Raw genomic sequence first — 21,515 nt, 5'->3', positions numbered from 1 at the left:
GGGGAGACAGGTTTCAGACTAGAGACTAGCTTTCAGGGGAGGAGCAGGGCCTGATGTTGGGAGCAGGACAATGGAGTGACACACAACTTATACATTAGGCCCAGGGTCCGAAATTAACACTCGCCACTCGCCAAATGCGTGCAAATTGCTCCATTTGGCGAGTAAATTTTTGAGCTCTACCTGCCACATAGCGAGTAAATGTTTTAAACATGCACATCCACGCAATAAAACATTCACTGGTCACTGCTATAAGCTACAATCATGATAAAAATATCAAATATACAATCATACGAAATGCTCATTGTAAAAACGCACTGCAGCTGGAATAAAAGAGTTCCTAAAACGTTCAGTGGAGCACCGGGGCATTAACATTCGCCCACTGAAAGAGCTCCCGAGATCCTTAAAAATCTGGTGAAGGGGGTGATCCTCCAGAGTCATAACTGTCTTAAGTTTACTCTTCATCCTTTTGTCGATGATCATGTCAAATGAGTCCAACCTTGAACCTTGAACCTTGCTACAGACAGCAGCTACATGTAAATTTCAGTTTTACTTCTGACTGAATCGTTCCTGCCGGCATCCTGGACACGATCATCCTGAGAGTTTTCATTGGAAACTGATTGAATGGGATAGGCGGAAATGACGTTGGATGCGGCGTTCACGTTTCGCGTACGTTTGTGTATGTTACATGCAGGCGGGAGGAGTATCAGACATCCATGGAAGATGAGTCAGCCAGCCTTCCAAAAGAAAACTCGTCGAACTGGAAGAAAAACCACCAGGACCAGTGGCAACCAGAAGATTTTGTGAAAAGTGGCGAACTGGAGACGGCGGAGTTGTGAGACAATGGCTACATTATGATGGCCACGTAGCGTTGCTGCCTTTCACAGACAACTGTCCCTCGGCATTCTTCAAATATCCAAAAAATGCCCATACTTCCGACTTTGTCTTCTTTGAAGGATAATAAATGTCCCGAGTGCTGCCGTCTCCTCTGGCCATTATTTCAGCTTTAGCTTCAAGAAAGTTTTGGTCGTAAAAAATAAAGTGCGCATGTGCCGCCGGCTACTTCAGCAGATGATACGGTGGCTGGTAAGGGTCACCGCGCCTACACCACAGCCACGGTAATCCACCGAGATAATATATATATTTTTAAAAACAAGACGGTTATTATTATTGTCAAATTTTTTACCGGGGTTTACTGCTACACCGGTTACCGTGACAACCCTAGCCCTGACACACTTTCAGATATTCTCATGCTGCAGCTGTGTTCTCCAGAGATCAAGGACTGTGACCCAAATGAGGCTGTAATGCTTTGGCACAAAGATGGTGTCAGAAGCAGGAGGCCAGACTTCATGGACAGAGAAAACAAGGAGTCTGACTAGATTTCAACGAAAGAGTTCATAAAAACATCTCTAAAAATAAATAAATAAATAGTAAAAATGACAAAAGAGTCGTTTTTCTTAATAATTGATGTTTTAATTATTTTGTCACTCTGTTTGGAATCAACATAATATAGAATTACATGCTTTAGGTAGATCTAAATCATTTAGAATTTTGGCCGGTGAAAAATATGCTTGGCCGGTAGATTTTCATCATCTACCAGCCAACTTGGCCGGTGAGTAAAAACATTTAATTTCGGACCCTGATTAGGCCATTTCAGGAATTAGATTTTTTTTTTTTTTTAAACTGCAGCTGAAACAGGAAAATGCACGAATGCAGCCAAAAACAGGTTTGGGGGTATTTTTCCATGAGGAAACAAAAATATTAAATGCTAAAAAGCTTCAAAAAGTAGATTTTCCATATGCCCTCTTTAACAAATTCACTGCCAATGACGACTAAATTCGTCATTTGCAAGTTTTTACTGTGTGGGCATCGGAACAAGCCCACGCACCGTGAGAACAAACACCCTAGCTCTAAAGTCGATCTTCATCTGCGTACGTCACACGTCACGTGATCAGGAAGCAGAAAATCCATGTGTTAGGAGATCGTTTTGGGCCGCTGCTGTAAAAAAAAAGCAAGGCGTGAACCGGAAAAGCTTCTGCCGATCACAATTCTACAACAGATTATGAAAAAATGGATAACGCTCGAAACGCGCACATTTTTCCTGATGTAATAGGTGAGTCTACTCTTTATTTTGTTAGTTATGGCGTTGACGTCATCATAGAGCGCAACGTTCTGTGACTCTTAAAAAAACAGTAAAAACGTTGAAAAACGCTGGCAGCGAAGGACTTTTCTGATCAGGAAACGGCTGGCAGTGAATGAGTTAAAGTAATGATGTTTATTTTTCTTGTAGATAGGGGGCAGTACATACCTAAATCATTGCAAGCAAGCGATATTTTTGTGTTCAATTAAGACCATACCAACAAATGGCCATTAGGGTCAAAAATCCCTGGGAACCTAAAATCAAAGAGATTTCAGATTTCGAAAGAATCAAAAATGCTTCCAATTTTCGAATGAGTACTTCGTCAGAACGTTCAACCTCCAGCAAAATGATGCACCTCAGACTCTCTTTTAATCACTGGCAACAAGCAAAGAGGTAAATGTGTAAAACAACAATGTTTATGAATGACGAAAGTTATATAGCTCTTTGTTACAAGTCAGTAAATGTGTTTTGTCCTCACAGGCTCCCATAGAAGGAAACACTGCGTCTATTATGGCATCACCCAGACACTTAGGCCCGCTCCCATTTATTTTAGACCTGATTTTTCTGGTTATATGTTACAAAGTCACCAATATTTTTCAACAACTGGGCATCATTTAACTAATTTACCTCAACATTTAGACAAATATTTCCATTAAAGGAAAAACTACACATTGTTACTTTAGGAGACTGACTGACGCTCTGTGGTTGCAGCAACTCTGGCGGTGGATGAATCTCCAAGAACATTTTTCTCCAACATCTGTCGATTCTCTGGCCTTCAGTAACTTGATAAATGGTTAGTCTGGTCAGGATTTATCTTTCTTTTATGAAAATATTTTGTAACAAAACACCCCAAAAATGAAGTCTGCAAGTCCTCCATTGTTGTAACAACATACTGATTTTTGCAAAGTTGTTTAACAAATCTGATGTAAATTACAATTTCATTGCCATTAGTTGGACATAGGGTTGTCACGGTAACCGGTGTAGCGGTAAACCCCGGTAAAAAGGTTGACAATAATAATAACCGTCTTGTTTTTTTTAAAACATATATTATCTCGGTGGATTACCGTGGCTGCGGTGTAGGCGCGGTGACCCTCACCAGCCACCGTATCATCTGCTGAAGTTGCCGGTGGCACATGCGCACTTTGTTGTTTAGAACCAAACCTTTCTTGAAGCTAAAGCTGAAATAACGGCCAAAGGAGGAGACGGCAGCGCTCAGGACATTTATTATCCCTCAAAGACGACAAAGTGGGAAGTACGGGCATTTTTTGGATAGTTGAAGAATGCCGAGGGACAGTTGATAGAAGATGGCTATCCTGTTTGCAGCACGTGCAGAAAAAGTGTCTGTGAAAGGCAGCAACGCTTCAAATCTCATGACACATCTGCGTGACCATCACCCACAACTCTAACGCCAACGCAAGGCAAGCTAACTTTTGCGTTTTAGCTAAAATGCGTGATCCGAGGATTTGGGTTGATAGAGAATGCACTGAGTCGCTTTATAAAGCAGCCGCAGCGCCGCTACCTGCATATAAACCGTGTCACGGACAACCCCATGTTGAAATTAGGGCTGTCGCGGTAACCGCAAGAAGAAAATATCGCGATATTAAGAAACCCACCGCGCTGCAGGACGTGCCACCGCCATTACCGCACTTGATTAAATCTAGCGACAGCACATGCTGAGAGGTAAAGTCCGCGCTGATCGAGGAAATAGTACACATGGAAGATGGAGGGAGCGGTGTCAGTGCGTCAGCTGCAGCCCAGCTAGAGACCTTGGAGCAGGCAGTGCTGCCACCAGCGGCAAAGAAAAAAACGCTTGGAGACGTGCTGAAGTCACGGACAAGCACGTCATCTGTAACCGTCCCGAAGAGAGTTAGAGCCCAGCTGGAGCTCACTCGCTACCTGCAGGAGGAACCCATTGACCCTAATGAAAACCCTCTGACATGGTGGCTTAACAAACATGGGAGATTTCCATTGCTCTCCAAAGTCGCACGTAAGTACATGTGTATTTGCGCAACAAGCGCACCATCCGAGAGGGTTTTTAGTGTCGCTGGAAATGTTGTCACCCCTCTCAGATCCTCTCTCAAACCGCATAAAGTTAACATGCTGGTTTTCCTTGCGCGTAACAAGGACGTGACCGAGTTATAAGTTATTCTTGTGTGTGAAAGTGAAATGACAGTGCCTAGGACATCTCATTTTGTGTACTTTATTTTAAACTACAAAACAAAACGGGCACTTTTTTTTATTTCTGTTAGATGTTGCAGCCAAATTTGCATTTCAAAGTTAAACCTCCTGAATGTTGTTTTTAAGTTCAGTCAGAAAATGCCGTAACTGCCCTTCGATCTGCATTCAATAGTGTTAAAAATGGCCATGTAATTTTTCTAACATTTTTTAAATGTGTAAGCACAATGTTTCAAAGGAAATATTGACATGAGTTTAGTAATCAAACAAATTTGCTAAGTACATAAATAAAAACGGGGTGCAATAATATCGCATACCGCAATATTGAGCTGCCCTGACTCACCGCAGGGGGAATTCCTCAACCGCGACACCCCCATGTTGAAATGATGCTATGCATTACGGGGCTCCCAGGGGCAGATAAGAGTTGGTCTCTCTCCGAGAATAATTATGAATTTAACAACGATTACCGTCTGATGACATTTTCCCACATCTGCAAAGCTCACTGGAAGGACACAAACCGAGGACAATATTTTCCTGATATAGGGTTTATTACTCAAGTAAGGGTAAAAAAGTATCTGATTAGAAGGCTACTTGAGTACTGAGTATCATCTGGTCTAATATTTTTAAAATGATGACATCAAACAGACAAAAAATAAGAAGTTATGGGCAAATATTGGTATTTTAAAGACTAAAGGGGAAAAATGTAAACAAATAAACAACATAATTACAAAATAACACATTTTAGGCAAAAGTTAGCCACAAACTGAGGACAATATTTCCTGCTATACAGGGTTTATTAATTTGTCTGGAAATGTAACACGTATAAAAAAAAAACCGCGATAATACCGAACACCGTGATAATTTTGGTCACAATAACAGTGAGGTTACATTTTCAACCGTGACAACCCTAGTTGGACAATATTAGTTGGGCTGTTTTGAACAAAGCAAGAGGTTTCTGAAGTGCCAGGTACAACACTGCCTCAATGTATAGAATAAAAACCAAGATTTGACATTTTAAAGAATGATTTCCCCCCAAATCTGGTCACCAGTAGGTTTAAAAGAAAGGAAAACAAGCATATAAGTTTTACAAACAAGCAACTACTTACCCATGACACCACTCTGCCATTAAAACATGGCAACTTGGCACTATCGTCTGAAATCTCCTCCTTCACCACCCTGAAAAGCAAACAAAGTGAGGTTTAGGCTGTATGAACTGTAGTGTTTTCACAACATCAGAGTGCTGCATGTGGCATCAGAACAGCACCAATGAGAGGTGGAGGAACCTCTGAAAGTTAGACCTCGACTGCTGACAGGCCATAAAGAAAGCCATAAAAGTTCTGGGGATTTCATGTGTTTAGACTGCAGACAGACCACATTAAATACGTTGCTTTTGTCTGTGACTAAACCCAAAACGAACAAACTTTTCAAACCAGCTACAACTTTTCATCTAATCTACTGTGTGAACATTGGCAATAAAAGAAGACAATATAAGAAAACCATTCAGGGCCGTGCTGCACTGAAGCTACAACTTGGTTGGTGGATTTATGCGCGTCCTATCACTGAAGTATCACAGAAGCAGCTCAGCACGTCTCTAAAAATAAACACCTGGTCTATTCTGGATAAAAGATGTGTTGACCTGCATAGAACAGATCAGGCAAATGACGAGGGACACCAAACAAACATAAAAAATAGCTCCATCACAATGAAGTTCTTTTGGCTTCATTAGTAAGTCCAACTAATCGAGTTCTCAGACACTCAGACATCAGGTACGTTTGCATTAAAACCCTTACTGCTAAAACATTCGGGGTCTGCCGTAAAGCACCCCTAAAGTGGTCTCTTCCTTTATTATTTACTTCTCAGGTAAACATGTAGCCTGGCATACCATCATGCATATGTAAATGTAAACTATCTTCATACATTACTGGAGTGCTAGGACCAATCGGAGCAATGACAATGTGACATACTTTGTCGTTTGTTTCTGTCAGAGCTCTGGTGCTCAGCCCAACCAGTGTCTCTCTACACACATAGAGCGCTGTGATTGGCCTGGCCTAAACTTAGCTAGAGCAACGTTAGACCTGCTGAGGCTACAATGGAGTGGGGTAGACCAACCTGCAGGGTAAATATTTTGCTAGTGCTAGGGTTGGTCTAGATTTCTAGGCTATCAAAATTGAGCTTGCTGTAGAAATACGCTTTGGCACGGACAGCATCAATCACATTTTAAATAGGACATTATATTCCAACATACTGAAGCAGCTTTTTATAGCATTTTACAACATAATTAGCATGAAACCATGCCAAAAAACGTAAACTAAAAATGTACTGCTAGTTCAGAGCTTCAGTATAAATATGCTTGAAACCTCATTCAAATTTTAAATGAGTGACAAGATATCAGACTCTAGCATACAGAAGAAGCATTTTCATATATTTTACCATGGCAACGCAATTTGCAACAAACCACACTGGGGGGGGGGGGGGGGGGGGGTTGCCACCTGTTTCTTTAGGGACTTCCTAAATAGTTTTGCAGTCACAGGGTCAGTCACTACAAAGACAAAAGATGGTTTTGGACCAAACCCTTCCTTTTTTCACGAAAAACATTCCAGTAAGGAATCATGTCTAGAGATGGGTCTAAACTGGTTCTTTTTACAAAAGATAATAGCTGGTTTGGTTTTCAAGCCAGTGAGCCAAGTTATTAAGTCACATTAAGCATCTTTTCCAGTAAATGTTTGATCCTCTCCCCTTTGAATTCTGAGTTTCTGTAGAAGAAACAGTGTAGGGAGCCAGTTCATCTACACAGATCAGATTTTGTCATGTTGGTCTAGCAAACTGGTGCCTTAAGCTCTTCAGTCTTCTGTTTCATTAACACTGATGTTGGCGTTTGTGAACGACCTTTACTCAGGGTTCTTACACTTTATTTGAACGAATTCCAAGCACTGTTCAAGTCCTTGAAAGGTGAGTTTTCAAAATCTTCCAGTATTGTACATCTGTGATTTACAAATAACAGAACACCTGGTTTATCATCGTGTTTATGTTTACACTTGTCAGTCAGAAAAGAGAGTTGTTTAGTTGCCACTGGTTTCATGAGAAGTGATTTATGTCGCAGAGGTTAATAAGAGTAGGAAATGCGTTTAAAGTCACCACAACTCTGAACTAGTCCAACTGAGAACCTCGTACATCTAGGACAACAGTGCAGCTCCGTTTTAACATGTTCCCTATGTTACATCAATAAGTCTAAATTTGCCTTCAGCCGATCTTAAACTACTAATTAAAGTTTTATTATACTTTGTTTTAGTACTGCTAACTAAACCTGACCTGAATCATGCAAGGGCAACGCAACAAAAACGGTTCACTCAGTCTAATTAGAGACACAAATAAGACAAAAACACATTTGCCACTTAACTTTAACAACAACACGCCCCAAAACCGAAAACCACATTGCTATCCAAATTCCCAAAAAGCCAGACTTATCTATGATGTGAATGAGCCTGCTTCTGATTTTGTGTGTGTGTGAGAGTCTGGGTCAGGCTCTGCCACCCTTTCGTAAGCAGTGGCTGAGTGCTGGTTTTGCGGGTACGTGTTAGCACGCAGCCAGATTGTTGTGGGCGCTACTGAGGATTACAGCGGGACGCCTCTGCTTTTAAAGAGCCTGTGTGGCTGCCCGCTGTAGGAGGACAAGCTCGCTCTTTTCGCACACAGCATCCAAACAGATGCAACAACAGTCGTCTGGGAGGATAATTGCTTTAATTGCTCTGCTGTCTAAACAACCACCAGTTGAGTTAACTCACAGCCCGACTTTAAAGTCATGTTAAAATAACACTCTGGTCTTCTGCAGATCTACTGTTACCATTAAATTCCTCAGCACTGCTTCGGTTTCCCAATAATGAACCCGACTGCAGCGACATCCAGTAACTTTCTACCCAGCAAATGGTCGTCATCCAGCCCCACATTATCAACACTAGCGCCGGCCCACAGGTCTGCCCCCTCCACCGCACACACAGCTTCACCGCTCGACAGCTGGCCTCGTACCAGGGCAAAAGAAAACACACACACTAATACACACAAGTCCTCACCCAGGTCGGGGAAGAGCGGGGGTGCTCGAAAATAAGCCCCTGCTTTGATTGGACAGCTGACTCTGAGCTATGCTTGAAATGTTTCATCAGAACTCAGTTGGAGATATTTAAATGAGTGCGTCTGGCCAGGACAGGATTTCTTTTTCCTCTCTCCAGTACCAAACTTTCCTCCCTCCCCAGAGAGTTTGGATTGGAGAACGATTTGCTTTGAGGAGAACGCTGTGTGCTCCCAATCACAGAGTTAAATGTAATCATGTGGTGCCTAAATGGACACCAACGTGGACATTCTGCTGAACAGTTGTTTTCTACAGTTTGGATCTCTTGACCGCTTTTAAATTATTTTTATAAACATTCATGTTAAAACACATACACCCGATTCCACTATTGGAACCTTCAGGTAATTTTAACGGACCTTCACGGAAAACACACATCTGTGGTTCGATACCAGCTACAGTTGGGCTGAGGTGGCATATTAAAAATTTTAAGCGATATTTGTCAGTCCAAAAAATGATGATGGGTGACATATTCATGCAATTAAGATGTTCTGTGGGCCTGACATAGTGCACAGAGGAACGCTCCACCAATCACAATCATTCTTACTCAGTTCGCAGAAGTAAGCAATTTAATAATAATAATAATGCATTGAACTTATATAGCGCTTTTCTAGACACCCAAAGATGCTTTCACACACTCTCACATTCACACACTGCCAGTGATGGTAAGCTACTTGTAGCCACAGCCGCCCTGGGGAGGTCTGACAGAGGCGAGGCTGCCATTTGGCGCCGTCGGCCCCTCTGACCACCACTAACACAGGCAAGTTGGGTGAAGTGTCTTGCCCAAGGCAGGGGTGGACATTAACTTCAAAACCAACCGGCCAGCCGGGCCGGTAACTCTGAATATTTACCGGCCCTGCCAAGAATCTACCGGCCCCGCTGGTCAGCTGCCAAAACGAGTCAAAATAACAACTGAACCGTTTTAAATGTAATAAACCTTTATTTTGTACACATTCACAAACATAATAACGTATTCAAGTTTGAATTTGTTTGTTCCCTCAACAAAACACGATTTTGTCGTCGCATACTTCCGGCATACAACGCAGTACATCACCAACTCCGCTTTGCTGTATTCGAGCCATTGGCTGTGTTTGAGATGAGCCAGTTCTGCGCAGAGTAGACCAGCAGTGATCGGCGAGCGGTGCATGCCGGTTAGATTTGTGTCCGAATTGACCTGACTTGCTCTGACGTCATGCATACGTAGGCAACGATAACCTCGTGAGATCAAGGCGGCCGCAGATTTTGGAGCAAGGCGCTGCAGTTGCTCTCTACCGGCTGCAAAACCTAGAGGATGATGGGAAACGCCTGGCTCTCACCTGATCTAAGATCTGATTGGTTCACATTTTGATCCAAACATCCGGTGGTAGAACATGAAATGTTAGTTGGTCACATGTATTCTGTAAATCATGTTACGTTGATGATAACAACTATATAGGCCATAAAGAGAAATGTGTTTTGTGTTCTTTTGTCACGTTTCCTATGAGCACACTGAACAGCTGCTAACCTTTACTTATTATTACAGTCATGTTTTCATATAGAATATATGATATCCACAAGCACGTGAGGATGTGTTTCAGCTGCTAACAGGCACCAGAATTAAAATTGAAAATTGAACAAGTGTGAATGCTAACGCGATATCTTCATCCATCGTCACCCCCGAGCTACACATGTAGGGAAGTCCAAGAGATTCAACTGGCAGAAACAACTGGTTCACACCACACACTCTCACTCACACACACACACACACACACACACACACACACACACACACACACACACACACACACACACACACACACACACACACACACACAGGAAAAGAGCTGAGGAAATGGAGGACACCAAGTAATTAAAAGAAAAACTACAGCTGAGCCGAGGCGCGCCTCGAATGGGGCGCGTCTGATCTGAACTGAGCAGCGGCCGGACTTCGTGAGCGATTCGCTTCGGGCGCTTCCGCGGCCGGTGTGTCCCCGGCGTTAAACGCCAGCTTTCAGCCACTCCCCCTGCTGCTTCCGTCTGCTCTCGTCTGTTTTCCAGGCGAGCCGCTACTCAACTCAAATACGGCCGTTCTCCGCGCCTCCCGTCTTATTTAAACCTCCAAGAATCATTCCACCTACGCACACGCTTCTCTGCTTCATACCGTTTCGAACTGTCTCGCTTCTCCTCACCAGTTTTAAAGCGTTTTACCGGAGATTTCATCAAGAAATCCAATCCCTGTGGTGGCGCGATCTTCCTGCGTGCTTGTGTGTTTCTAGCGTGGTTCCACTTCGTCTTTAATAGTGAACTTATAGTTCACGTGACAATAACTAGAATCGTGCAGGACGTGCACGAATCGTACAAGTGCAGTACGTGGCTAGAGGCGCGCAGGTTCACGCGCGCGAAACGAAAACGGCAGCTTCCTACAGGGCGGGGCCATGACGTAGGTGAAAGCCGGTGTGTAAATGACAAATAAAGCTTGGGCGCCACCCGGGCGGTAAGTCGTCAAGTATTTACCGCCCGACGAGAAAATTTAGCGCCATTGGCGCTTGGGCGCTTTAAAGGTCCACCCCTGCAAGGACACAACAGCAGGATACCCCTGGCGGGAGCTGGAATCAAACCCATGACCCTCAGATAATGAGACAACCCACTCTACCACCTGAGCTACTGCTGCCCCTAATTTGAGACATTGTTTTCTGAATTTCAGTGGCTGTTTGTTTCGTCAGTTAACTATGAACTAAACCATAGTTGGTTTGTGCTACACAAGATAACAGAGGGAGGTGCATCTCACCTGTCAGCCAATAACTGATCCTTTTGCCCCAGCAGAGGCTGGGCGACCCTTCATCAATTGGTTTGGTAAAATGTCACTGAAAAGTTTGAAGCTAACATTTGGATGTGAACAGATGCTAATCAGGTTCACTACACAGGGATTATGAGAGAAAAATCTGAGGGAAAATTTGAATGTTTTACACGCTCCATTATGCTGGATTGTGAATGCAAGACTTGTTGTGGACCAAATACTTTATTGCAGTACTTTTATTTGACTTCTTAATGTAAAAAGACCATTCTTGTTGGAGATGGCTCTATTATGTCAACGATATGAGGCTTTGAATGGTGAGTGGTTTGACAAAGGTGTTTACTATGTCCACAGTTATTGTTGAATACTTTATTTGCATATATCATTCTAATGATAAGAAGAATAGCTTTCAAATTATGTGAAATATGTATATGTACATAATACATGTGTTCTAGATGTAGATTTTTAATGTCCTATTCGTGAGATTAATTCACAACCATAAAAAACACTGTTCATAAAAAAAGAATTTGGCTTGGCCAATTGCATCTTTTTACTGAAAATGTTTCATCGAGAACATAACACATTTTCATGAAAACTGTCTTCTTATGTGTTTTATTGTTAAATATTCATTAAAAAATATAAATAATAAAGAGAAATACTCCAATGATGTAAAGACCACATGGGCAATGATAGGGCTGCAACAACGAATCGATAAATTCGATGAAAATCGATTACTAAAAGCGTTGGCAACGAATTGCGTCATCGATTCGTTGTGTCGCACAACTCTTCCAAAAGCGCCCCCCACCCCCCACCCCTCCCGCCCGCTGTTGCGCGCAGACCAGAGCAAGTCAGATCAGCGCGAGGGAGAGCCGGCAGATCAGCACGAGGGAGAGCCGGCAGACTTGCGCTGCTGCGAACCGGTTCCGCATTGTCGCGCAGCGATCCAGGCAGCTGCTTCCAGCGCACGGTCCATTCTCAAAGTGGCGCAACCAAAAAACTATAATTAGCACACAATCGTTCATGTCCGCACATGTTCTCTATTTTCTGTCTTATTTGTGCCTGAAGCTCGCTACTGCGGAGCTCATCACCTGTGCTGTGGTGATGTCACCTCACGCAGCATCGAAAACACGCTCTGAGCTTTTCGGTCAGGAGATCCCTTTGATCTGCTCAAAAGTAACTGATGAGGTGAAAAGGTAAGAATCCAGGCAACAGATTTTCTGGAGAATTATGAGGAGATGCAGGAAGATGAGAGACAGACAGGACAGGAAAATAGTTTAATAAAAACAAGAAAACAAAACAAAGTGTTGAAAAGTCAAATGACACGTTTTTACCAGTAAAAAACAATAAGTTATACACATGTCATATTTATACATCTGATACAATTCAGATCACCTTCAAAACTCAGTCACACACCCAGGGCCGTTTCAAGACATTTTGGGGGCCAAGGCAAAATGCCCCCCCCCCCCCCCCCCCCATAACTGGGCTCCCCAGAAGCCTCTGTGTAATTCATGCCCTCTCCAGTAGTGTTAGTTATACGGTGTTTATAAAAGCCCCTCAGACATTACTGACATGTTCTAATATTATCAGATGAAAAACTAAATTATCAGACATGCTGTCTCATCTGCTTCTTTTATAAACTTGCAAAAAGTAACAAAACCATTTGAAAGCCACTATTTGTGGATTCTCTTATAGTTTCCATGGAGTGTGTGACAACTTATTTTTTCATTGATCCTATCGTCTAATCTCACAGCTGAAACAAGCATCCTTAATCATCTGTGCACAGGAAGCTTACCGATGCTGTAGTAAAACAAAAGGTATAATAATTTATTATTAATAAAACCTTGTTGCAGTACTAAAGCAGAAAAATTAGATTTTGCATTAAATATGCAAAATATTTACATATGAATTGTTTTAGAGCCCTTTAATTGGCAGAATCTGATATTAATTTAGTTCTTACAAAAAATGGGTCCCAACATGGTTTGTGTGGCGTTGCCATAGTGTGACGTCATAGGCACAGATCCCCTGTCCTCTTGTTTGGAAATGGAAATATGGTCACCCTATATTAAACAAACTGTCCACCCGGGCTTTTGCGCTGCACAGAGAAGCTTCGCTGCCTACGAATGAATGTCAGTTGAGAGTCAGTCTCATGCAGACTGACCAATGAAGAGAGGGCCTCAAGTTAAGACCCTCTCCTCATTGGTCAGTCCACACGAGGTGGGTCACAGGTTACTCTGGGCGGGTTACGTGTTGTCAGGCATTCAAGTATTGAGTATATTTACTGCATATTACAGTAAAATATTCTGTATGTGACCACATTATGGTGATCCTTGGGTCGTGATGATGGAGCCCTTGAATATTTTTGCCCAGGGTACAACAAAGTGTTAATCTGGCCCTGGTTCCGCCGTCACATTCCCGCAGAAACTGGTTGATCACACCGGGGCCAGACTACTAGCATGTGGTTTTACAACCACAATGTCCTCAGAAGCAAAAATGCTTTTAAAAGGGAGGGAGGAGTCCTAACTGTTGCTGCAGGTGTGTTGTGTGAGAGTGCAGTTATATACTGGTTAATATATTTTTGGGTTCAGTTGCTTTCATGTGGCCTAATGTGAGTCTATTTGGGATCATTGGAATGATCAGCAGCATTTCTTGATGTGACTTTATGGCAGTTGCCCAGGGCATCATCGCAAGGAGGATGGCATTCATTTACTTTTGTTTTATTTGGTATTTTTTCAGTCAGTTTTGGAAATAGTGATCAATTTTGATTAATTCACAGCCTATGTTTAATTACATTTAAAATAAATGTTAACAGATGAGATCAAACAAAACAGATGAGAATTGCCCTTAAGCTGTTTAACTTGGACCAAGCATTTTAGGTCACAGATAGATGTAGCTTAGGGTCTCTGTCTATACACCTTATAAGACAATTTAGGTGATGGCATGTTGTTTTTCTGCTACTGAACTGTTTTCTAATAATGTTGTGTTAAATAAAGTGAAGGAAGGAGAGAAATAACGTTTCCCTAGCAGTTTTTAAAAATTTCTCCATGTAATCCGATTAATCGATTAATCGTGTCGAGACCCCATCCGATTAATTGATTATCCAAATAATCGTTTGTTGCAGCCCTAGGCAATGATAGATCGAGACATCAGACTCGTAGAACACAACATATTCTAGAAACAGAACTTTCCACCGAGTATCTATCCTCCACTGACGTGAATATTTTAAGTAATTGCCACTAGCTGTTGAACAGAGATCTAGGTGTGATACGAATGATAAAATAAACAGGAGAGGTAATGTCTTTAGCATTGAGATGGTCAGCAATGCTGGACTTCAGGTGTAGAACGGTCCAGAATGGCGCATATGCACAGAAAGCATGGTTTGAATAATAAATTATATGTACCAGAAACATCCTTCACTGAAATATTAAAGCCTAACTGATCAAGAAACAAAGGTTCCTCACAAATAATGGTGGGCATTTTCTTTAAAATGTTATATCTCCAGTATTTACAGCAAAACTAATTACAATTTCATCACAATTGCCGCCACGGCAAAATAAAAGCCGCTGCACCTTCAGAAGGATTAACAGAATGTTTTAAACAACGTAACTTAAGAATTGATTTTTTGGCTATACATTAAAACAATGTAAATACGGGACATATAGTCTATATTTGCGCATGAATACTAACCATAATCACAGTTTAAAATGAATTTAAATATAAGGAAACTTTACTATTTATTTTACTTTGTAAAACCAGTACTGCCGGTTTTCCCCGTGTGCGAAAGAGCCGGCAGGAAGAGAAATGGTGGAAGAAAGGAACCCTAGGAAGAAGGCATTTTTAGTTTAGACCTGTGAAAACGAGCTTAATCTTAACGCACGCCGCTACATTTGAACAGTATGTAGTTAATACGGTTCGTCATTAATGCGTAATTCCAGATCATTCCGATCAGGGCCGCCAACTCTCACGCATTGAGCGTGAGACACATGCATTTGACCCTCTTCACATGCTCTCAGGCCACACCTCCAATATCTCACACTGAACCAGCGCCGGCGCTCTTTAAATGCGCATCACGCAGAGGGCGTAGGGCATCAAGTGGCCAGAGGAGCGCCAAGCAGTCAGGTTTCTTAAAAAATAAATAAATAAAAGATTATATTACAGGGTTTCTGCTATGTGTGTTTTGCCGTGGTGCGACTAGAAGAGAACACGCTCTAAAGTTTGGCTTCACTTCACTAAATGCAATGGGCTATTGGGTGATGATGAAACCAGCGACAAGGATCTGAGTAGGAGGCCTCTTAATCTGCTCCAGCAGCAAAATAAACTGCTTAAGATAACGTTAGCTTGATGGTTTAGTTTTTGTTTACATAGCTAACTGTACATTCGCTTTCTCCTTGGAAATTCCAACTTCTGCGTAGGAAAAATAAACAGTTTGAAAATTAACAACAAAAGGCTAAAAGCAACCAGAGACTCTGAATCATTACAGTATAATTGCTGATACTGTTAGATTACAGCCATGTTTGCCCTAATAACTAATAACTCCACTGTGCATGACCCATGTGATCTTCAGTAGATGCAATTACATCATCATACATTTAGCTTAACATGATAGATTTTTTCTCAGGACAAGAAATAAATTATATGGGCCCACCTCTAGAGGGAATTTAAATAATTTTACATTAACTTTTAAGTTCAATTCAATTCAAGTTTATTTATATAGCGCCAAATCATGACAAGAGTCATCTCAAGGCACTTCACATTCCAATACAGGTCAGTTCATTAAGCCAATCAGAAAAAAATATAAGTTTCCCATATAAGAAATCCAGCAAATTACAGCAATCCCCATACTAAGCAAGCATTTAGTGACAGTGGAGAGGAAAACTCCCTTTTAACAGGAAGAAACCTCCAGAGGATCCTGCCTCAGTATAAGCAGCCATTTGCCACGACTCACTGAGGATCTATAACTATATATTATAACTATAAATATATAATTAAAAAGTGCCTGTGGGACATTTGATACACCTCTAGCTCTCAACCGTGTGTGTGTTAACAGACAGCTGTATCAGAGAATAGGCACGAAGGTTAAAGTTTGAAAAGGATCAATATAATTTTATGCATTTAAACTACTGATTTATGTATACAATTTCTCAAGACAGCTTGAAGTGAGTTGACTTGTAAATAATTTACAGGAAGAAAAATATCGAGATATATATTGTATATCAGAATTCAGCAAAAAGATAGAGATATAAGTTTTGGTCTACATCGCCCAGCCGAAGCAGAAGCAGAAGAAGAAAACGAAAAAGAAAAATAAGCAGAAGAAGAAAAACAAAAACAAAAAGAAGGAGAAGCAGAAGAAGCTGAAGAAATAATTTCTATAGCACCTCTCAAGATAAAAATCACGAGGCGCTTCACAAAAACAAAAAATGTTAATATGTAAAAAAGAATTTAGAAAATGTTTAAAATATATTTAAAATGAGCAAAAAATAGACAATTGTGATTAAAAAATGTTAAGAAAGAGAGAGAGTGAACAGGAAAGAGGGAAATCAGTGGATCCTGAGGAAGGTGGAATAGGTGGGGAGAGCAGAATAAAGAGAGAGTGGTGAAGAAGGTCATACAAAAGCCAGCCTGAATCCAGGGTGAGAGCTGGGTCAAAGGTCACACCAAGAGTCCTGACAGAGGGTTTGGTGTGGGAAGCAAGCTGACCAGGAGAGTCTCTGACTTTGGGAACCAGCTTGTCTGGGGCACAGATGAGGATCTCAGTCTGATCTTCATTCAGCTGTAGAAAGCTCCCAGCCATCCAGGTTTTGATAGAGTCTAAGCAGGTGTGTAACAGCTGCAGCTTAGACATCTCATGGGGCTTAAAGGAGATGTACAGTTTGATGTCATCTGCATAAAGATAGGAGATTCCTTTGAAGGAGCTCAGGGTGTGCTGAAGAGGAAGCAGATAGAGGAGGAAGAGTAGAGGCCCCAGCACAGAACCTTGTGGGACACCATGGGTAAGAGAGGTGGTGGAGGACCTAAACTTGGAGACGGCCACAGAAAAGAAGCGCTCAGAGAGATAAGAGGAGAACCACTCCAGAGCAGTTCCTGATAGGCCTACCCAGTCTCTCCAGTAGCAGGTGACGGTTAACAGTGTCAAAGGCTGCAGTCAGGTCCAACAGGACCAGAACAGAACAGTCCCCTGCATCACTATGAGTACAAAGGTCATTAGAGACTAGGGATGTCCCGATCAGGTTTTATTGCCCTCAAGTCCGAGTCAGAGTCATTTGATTTTGAGAATCTGCCGATACCAAGTCCCGATCCAATACTTTCGATACATAAAAAAATAATTAAAGAAAAGGAAGAAAGAGTTCCAGAATGTTCCTTATTTTTTATTTAATTACCTTTTTATTTTAATTTTTAACAACAGATCACTTCTGTGAGGTAACTTGAACAGTCAAGTAATAAATAACATAAATTCTTCACTTTTGGACTTTATTGCAAATTAGTGTTGTCAAAAAAATCGATACCTAGATATAAATCGATACTACAAGTGGTATCTAAATTAGATATTCCATCCCTGTGATATTGATATTATGGAATATTATACACAGCCTTCTTCAAGTACACCGACACGCACGACAGCCAGATGCTGTAAAGCAGCCTCCGCCTCCCAGACAAACAGAAGAAGAAGACGCCGCATGGCTACATTGCAATTTCCCACGCGAGTTGTCTCTGATCCAAGTTTTGTCTGCCAAATAAATAAACAAAAACATAAACAGCGAATTTGGGAGGCGCTTCACAGCCCAACTTAATTAGCATACCAAGTCCGACACGTAGTTGTATATTCACGCTTATGTGCTTAAAGGAAACTCCCGTTTATTGCAACCCGGACTTAATTTCTAGCATGCAGTACGTTTGTTTACTCACGCTGACAACTTTGGTGCTACTTGGATTCCCCGGGGTATTTAGATCCATCGGTGAATCGCCATCAGTGTATATCCATATAACGGGTGCGGACGGGCACCCATGGTGCAGCCTCGAAATAAGACATTATCTGCACCAAAACATCTTCATGTCGAAAGGTTTTGTTAGGAATCATTAACGTGATTCCCCTGTTCGTTCGGAGCGGGGCTGGAATTCACTTGACCGCAGTATTTCTAGGCGTAAACAGACTAGCTGCGGCTAACTAACCGGCGCTTTTAATGACGTCACTGCCGTGCGCTAATCTGTTTTTATTACGATTACCGGTAGATGTACCTTTGTCCTACTGTGGAGAAATTCGTTTTCTCCCTTTATTGACCTGCAGAGTTGTTCAAAAGTACAGAACAAAACATATGGCATTACATTTTATGAAAAAATGCACCTTAAACAGAGTTTAAGCATCAAAACATCACTCTGCAAATAGTGTATATATAGTGAGACAATTCATGATTTAAAGTGTTAACTTTCACCAGTTTTTGTATGCACGTTTTAAAAAAATGACGATACTTGACAGGTTTAAGCACTTTATACACTTAATTCTTAACATTTAATTTTTGCAATATAAATTGAGGAATGTTATTTTTTGAATAAACTTGTTCAATAAATTGGTGTTTTTAAAAAGTATCGAAATCGAGTATGGAGTTTTTATTCAAGTATCGAATCGAGTTTGAAATTTTAGTATCGTGACGACCCTATTGCAAATATAAAAAGTCTAATATAAAAACAGATAGCACTTCAACTTAAAATACCTGGCAGGGTATTTGCCTCGGCCCCCAAAGTGCTTAGATACGTCCCTGGGCATGGGACGGAGTTTTGAAGATGATCTGAATTGTATCAACTATATAAAATACTACATACTGATTAGGACTGCAACAAACGATTATTTGGATAATCGATTAATCGGATGGGGTCTCGACACAATTAATCGATTACATGGGGAAATTTTTAAAAACTGCTAGGGAAACGTTATTTCTCTCCTTCCTTCACTTTATTTAACACAACATTATTAGAAAACAGTTCAATAGCAGAAAAACAACATGCCATCACCTAAATTGTCTTATAAGGTGTATAGACAGAGACCCTAAGCTACATCTATCTGTGACCTAAAATGCTTGGTCCAAGTTAAACAGCTTAAGGGCAATTCTCATCTGTTTTGTTTGATCTCATCTGTTGACATTTATTTTAAATGTAATTAAACATAGGCTGTGAATTAATCAAAATTGATCACTATTTCCCAAAAATGACTGAAAAAATACCAAATAAAACAAAAGTAAATGAATGCCATCCTCCTTGCGATGATGCCCTGGGCAACTGCCATAAAGTCACATCAAGAAATGCTGCTGATCATTCCAATGATCCCAAATAGACTCACATTAGGCCACATGAAAGCAACTGAACCCAAAAATATAACCAGTATATAACTGCACTCTCACACAACACGCCTGCAGCAACAGTTAGGACTCCTCCCTCCCTTTTAAAAGCTTTTTGCTTCCGAGGACATTGTGGTTGTAAAACCACATGCTAGTAGTCTGGCCCCGGTGTGATCAACCAGTTTCTGCGGGAATGTGACGGCGGAACCAGGGCCAGATTAACACTTTGTTGTACCCTGGGCAACAATATTCAAGGGCTCCATCATCACGACCCGAGGATCACCATAATGTGGTCACATACAGAATATTTTACTGTAATATGCAGTAAATATACTCAATACTTGAATGCCTGACAACACGTAACCCGCCCAGAGTAACCTTTGACCCACCTCGGGTGGACTGACCAATGAGGAGAGGGTCTTAACTTGAGGCCCTCTCTTCATTGGTCAGTCTGCATGAGACTGACTCTCAACTGACGTTCAAAGTCATAGGCAGCGAAGCGTCTCTGTGCAGTGCAAAAGCCCGGGTGGACAGTTTGTTTAATGTAGGGTGATCATATTTCCATTTCCAAACAAGAGGACAGGGGATCTGTGCCTATGATGTCACACTATGGCAACGCCACACAAACCATGTTGGGACCCATTTTTTGTAAGAACTAAATTAATATCAGATTCTGCCAATAAAAGTGCTCTAAAACAATTCATATGTAAATATTTTGCATATTTAATGCAAAATCTCATTTTTATGCTTTAGTGCTGCAACAAGGTTTTATTAATAATAAATTATTATACCTTTTGTTTTACTACAGCATCGGTAAGCTTCCTGTGCACAGATTATTAAGGATGCTTGTTTCAGCTGTGAGATTAGACGATAGGATCAATGAAAAAATAAGTTGTCACACACTCCATGGAAACTTTCCGAGAATCCACAGATAGTGGCTTTCAAATGGTTTTGTTACTTTTTGCGGGTTTAGAAAAGCAGCAGATGAGACAGCATGTCTGATAATTTAGTTTTTCATCTGATAATATTAGAATGTCAGTAATGTCTGAGGGGCTTTTATAAACACTGTATAACTAACACTGCTGGAGAGGGTATGGATTACACAGAGGCTTCTGGGGAGCCCAGTTATGGGGGAGGGGGGGGGGGCATTTTGCCTTGGCCCCCAAAATGTCTTGAAACGGCCCTGGGTGTGTGACTGAGTTTTGAAGGTGATTTGAATTGTATCAGATGTGTAAATATGACATGTGTGTAACTTATTGCTTTATACAGGTAAAAATGTGTAGTGGAGATAAATCTACCTACATTTTACTTTTCAACACTGTTTTGTTTTCTTGTTTTTATTAAACTATTTTCCTGTCCTGTCTGTCTCTCATCTTCCTGCATCTCCTCATAATTCTCCAGAAAATCTGTTGCCTGGATTCTTACCTTTTCACCTCATCAGTTACTTTTGAGCAGATCAAAGATCTCCTGACCGAAAAGCTCAGAGCGCGTTTTCGATGCTGCGTGAGGTGACATCACCACAGCACAGGTGATGAGCTCCGCAGTAGCGCGCTTCAGGCACAAATAAGACAGAAAATAGAGAACATGTGCAGACGAGAACGATCGTGAGCTAATTATAGTTTTTTGGTTGCGCCACTTTGAGAATGGACCGTGCGCTGGAAGCAGCTGCCTGGATCGCTGTGCAACAATGCGGAACCGGTTCGCAGCAGCGCAAGTCTGCAGGCTCTCCCTCGCGCTGATCTGCGGCTCTCCCTCGCGCTGATCTGACTTAAAGGCGGGCGGGAAGGGGGGGGGGGGGGCTTTTGGAAGAGTTGTGCGACACAACAATCGATGACGCAATTCGTTGCCAACGCTTTTAGTAATCGATTTTCATCGAATTTATCGACTCGTTGTTGCAGCCCTAATGCTGTTAAATTATTGCTTTATAGAGGTACAAACGTGTAGTGGGATAGATCTACCTACATTTAATTGTTTTAAGAACTTTGT

At 41.5% G+C, this 21,515-nt stretch overlaps 2 protein-coding genes across 2 annotated transcripts in view; one reads left to right on the top strand and one right to left on the bottom strand.

The window, feature by feature from the left end:
* The window catches only part of acap1 (ArfGAP with coiled-coil, ankyrin repeat and PH domains 1), a 240,043-nt gene that overhangs the window by 874 nt on the left and 217,654 nt on the right, over positions 1-21,515 (top strand). The gene's annotated exons all lie outside the window — the stretch shown is intronic.
* Positions 1-21,515, bottom strand: part of dvl2 (dishevelled segment polarity protein 2) — a 76,358-nt gene that overhangs the window by 39,877 nt on the left and 14,966 nt on the right. Inside the window, exon 2 of the mRNA XM_054747776.2 lies at positions 5,419-5,488. Coding sequence (XP_054603751.2) covers positions 5,419-5,488 — 70 coding nt within the window. The remainder of the gene's footprint in view (positions 1-5,418; positions 5,489-21,515) is intronic.

The sequence above is a fragment of the Nothobranchius furzeri genome, chromosome 2, assembly GCF_043380555.1.
Source record: "Nothobranchius furzeri strain GRZ-AD chromosome 2, NfurGRZ-RIMD1, whole genome shotgun sequence".
NCBI classification, from domain to species: domain Eukaryota; kingdom Metazoa; phylum Chordata; class Actinopteri; order Cyprinodontiformes; family Nothobranchiidae; genus Nothobranchius; species Nothobranchius furzeri.
The sequence above is the reverse complement of the archived record's forward strand: the minus strand, read 5'-3'. Positions and strand labels throughout refer to the sequence as shown.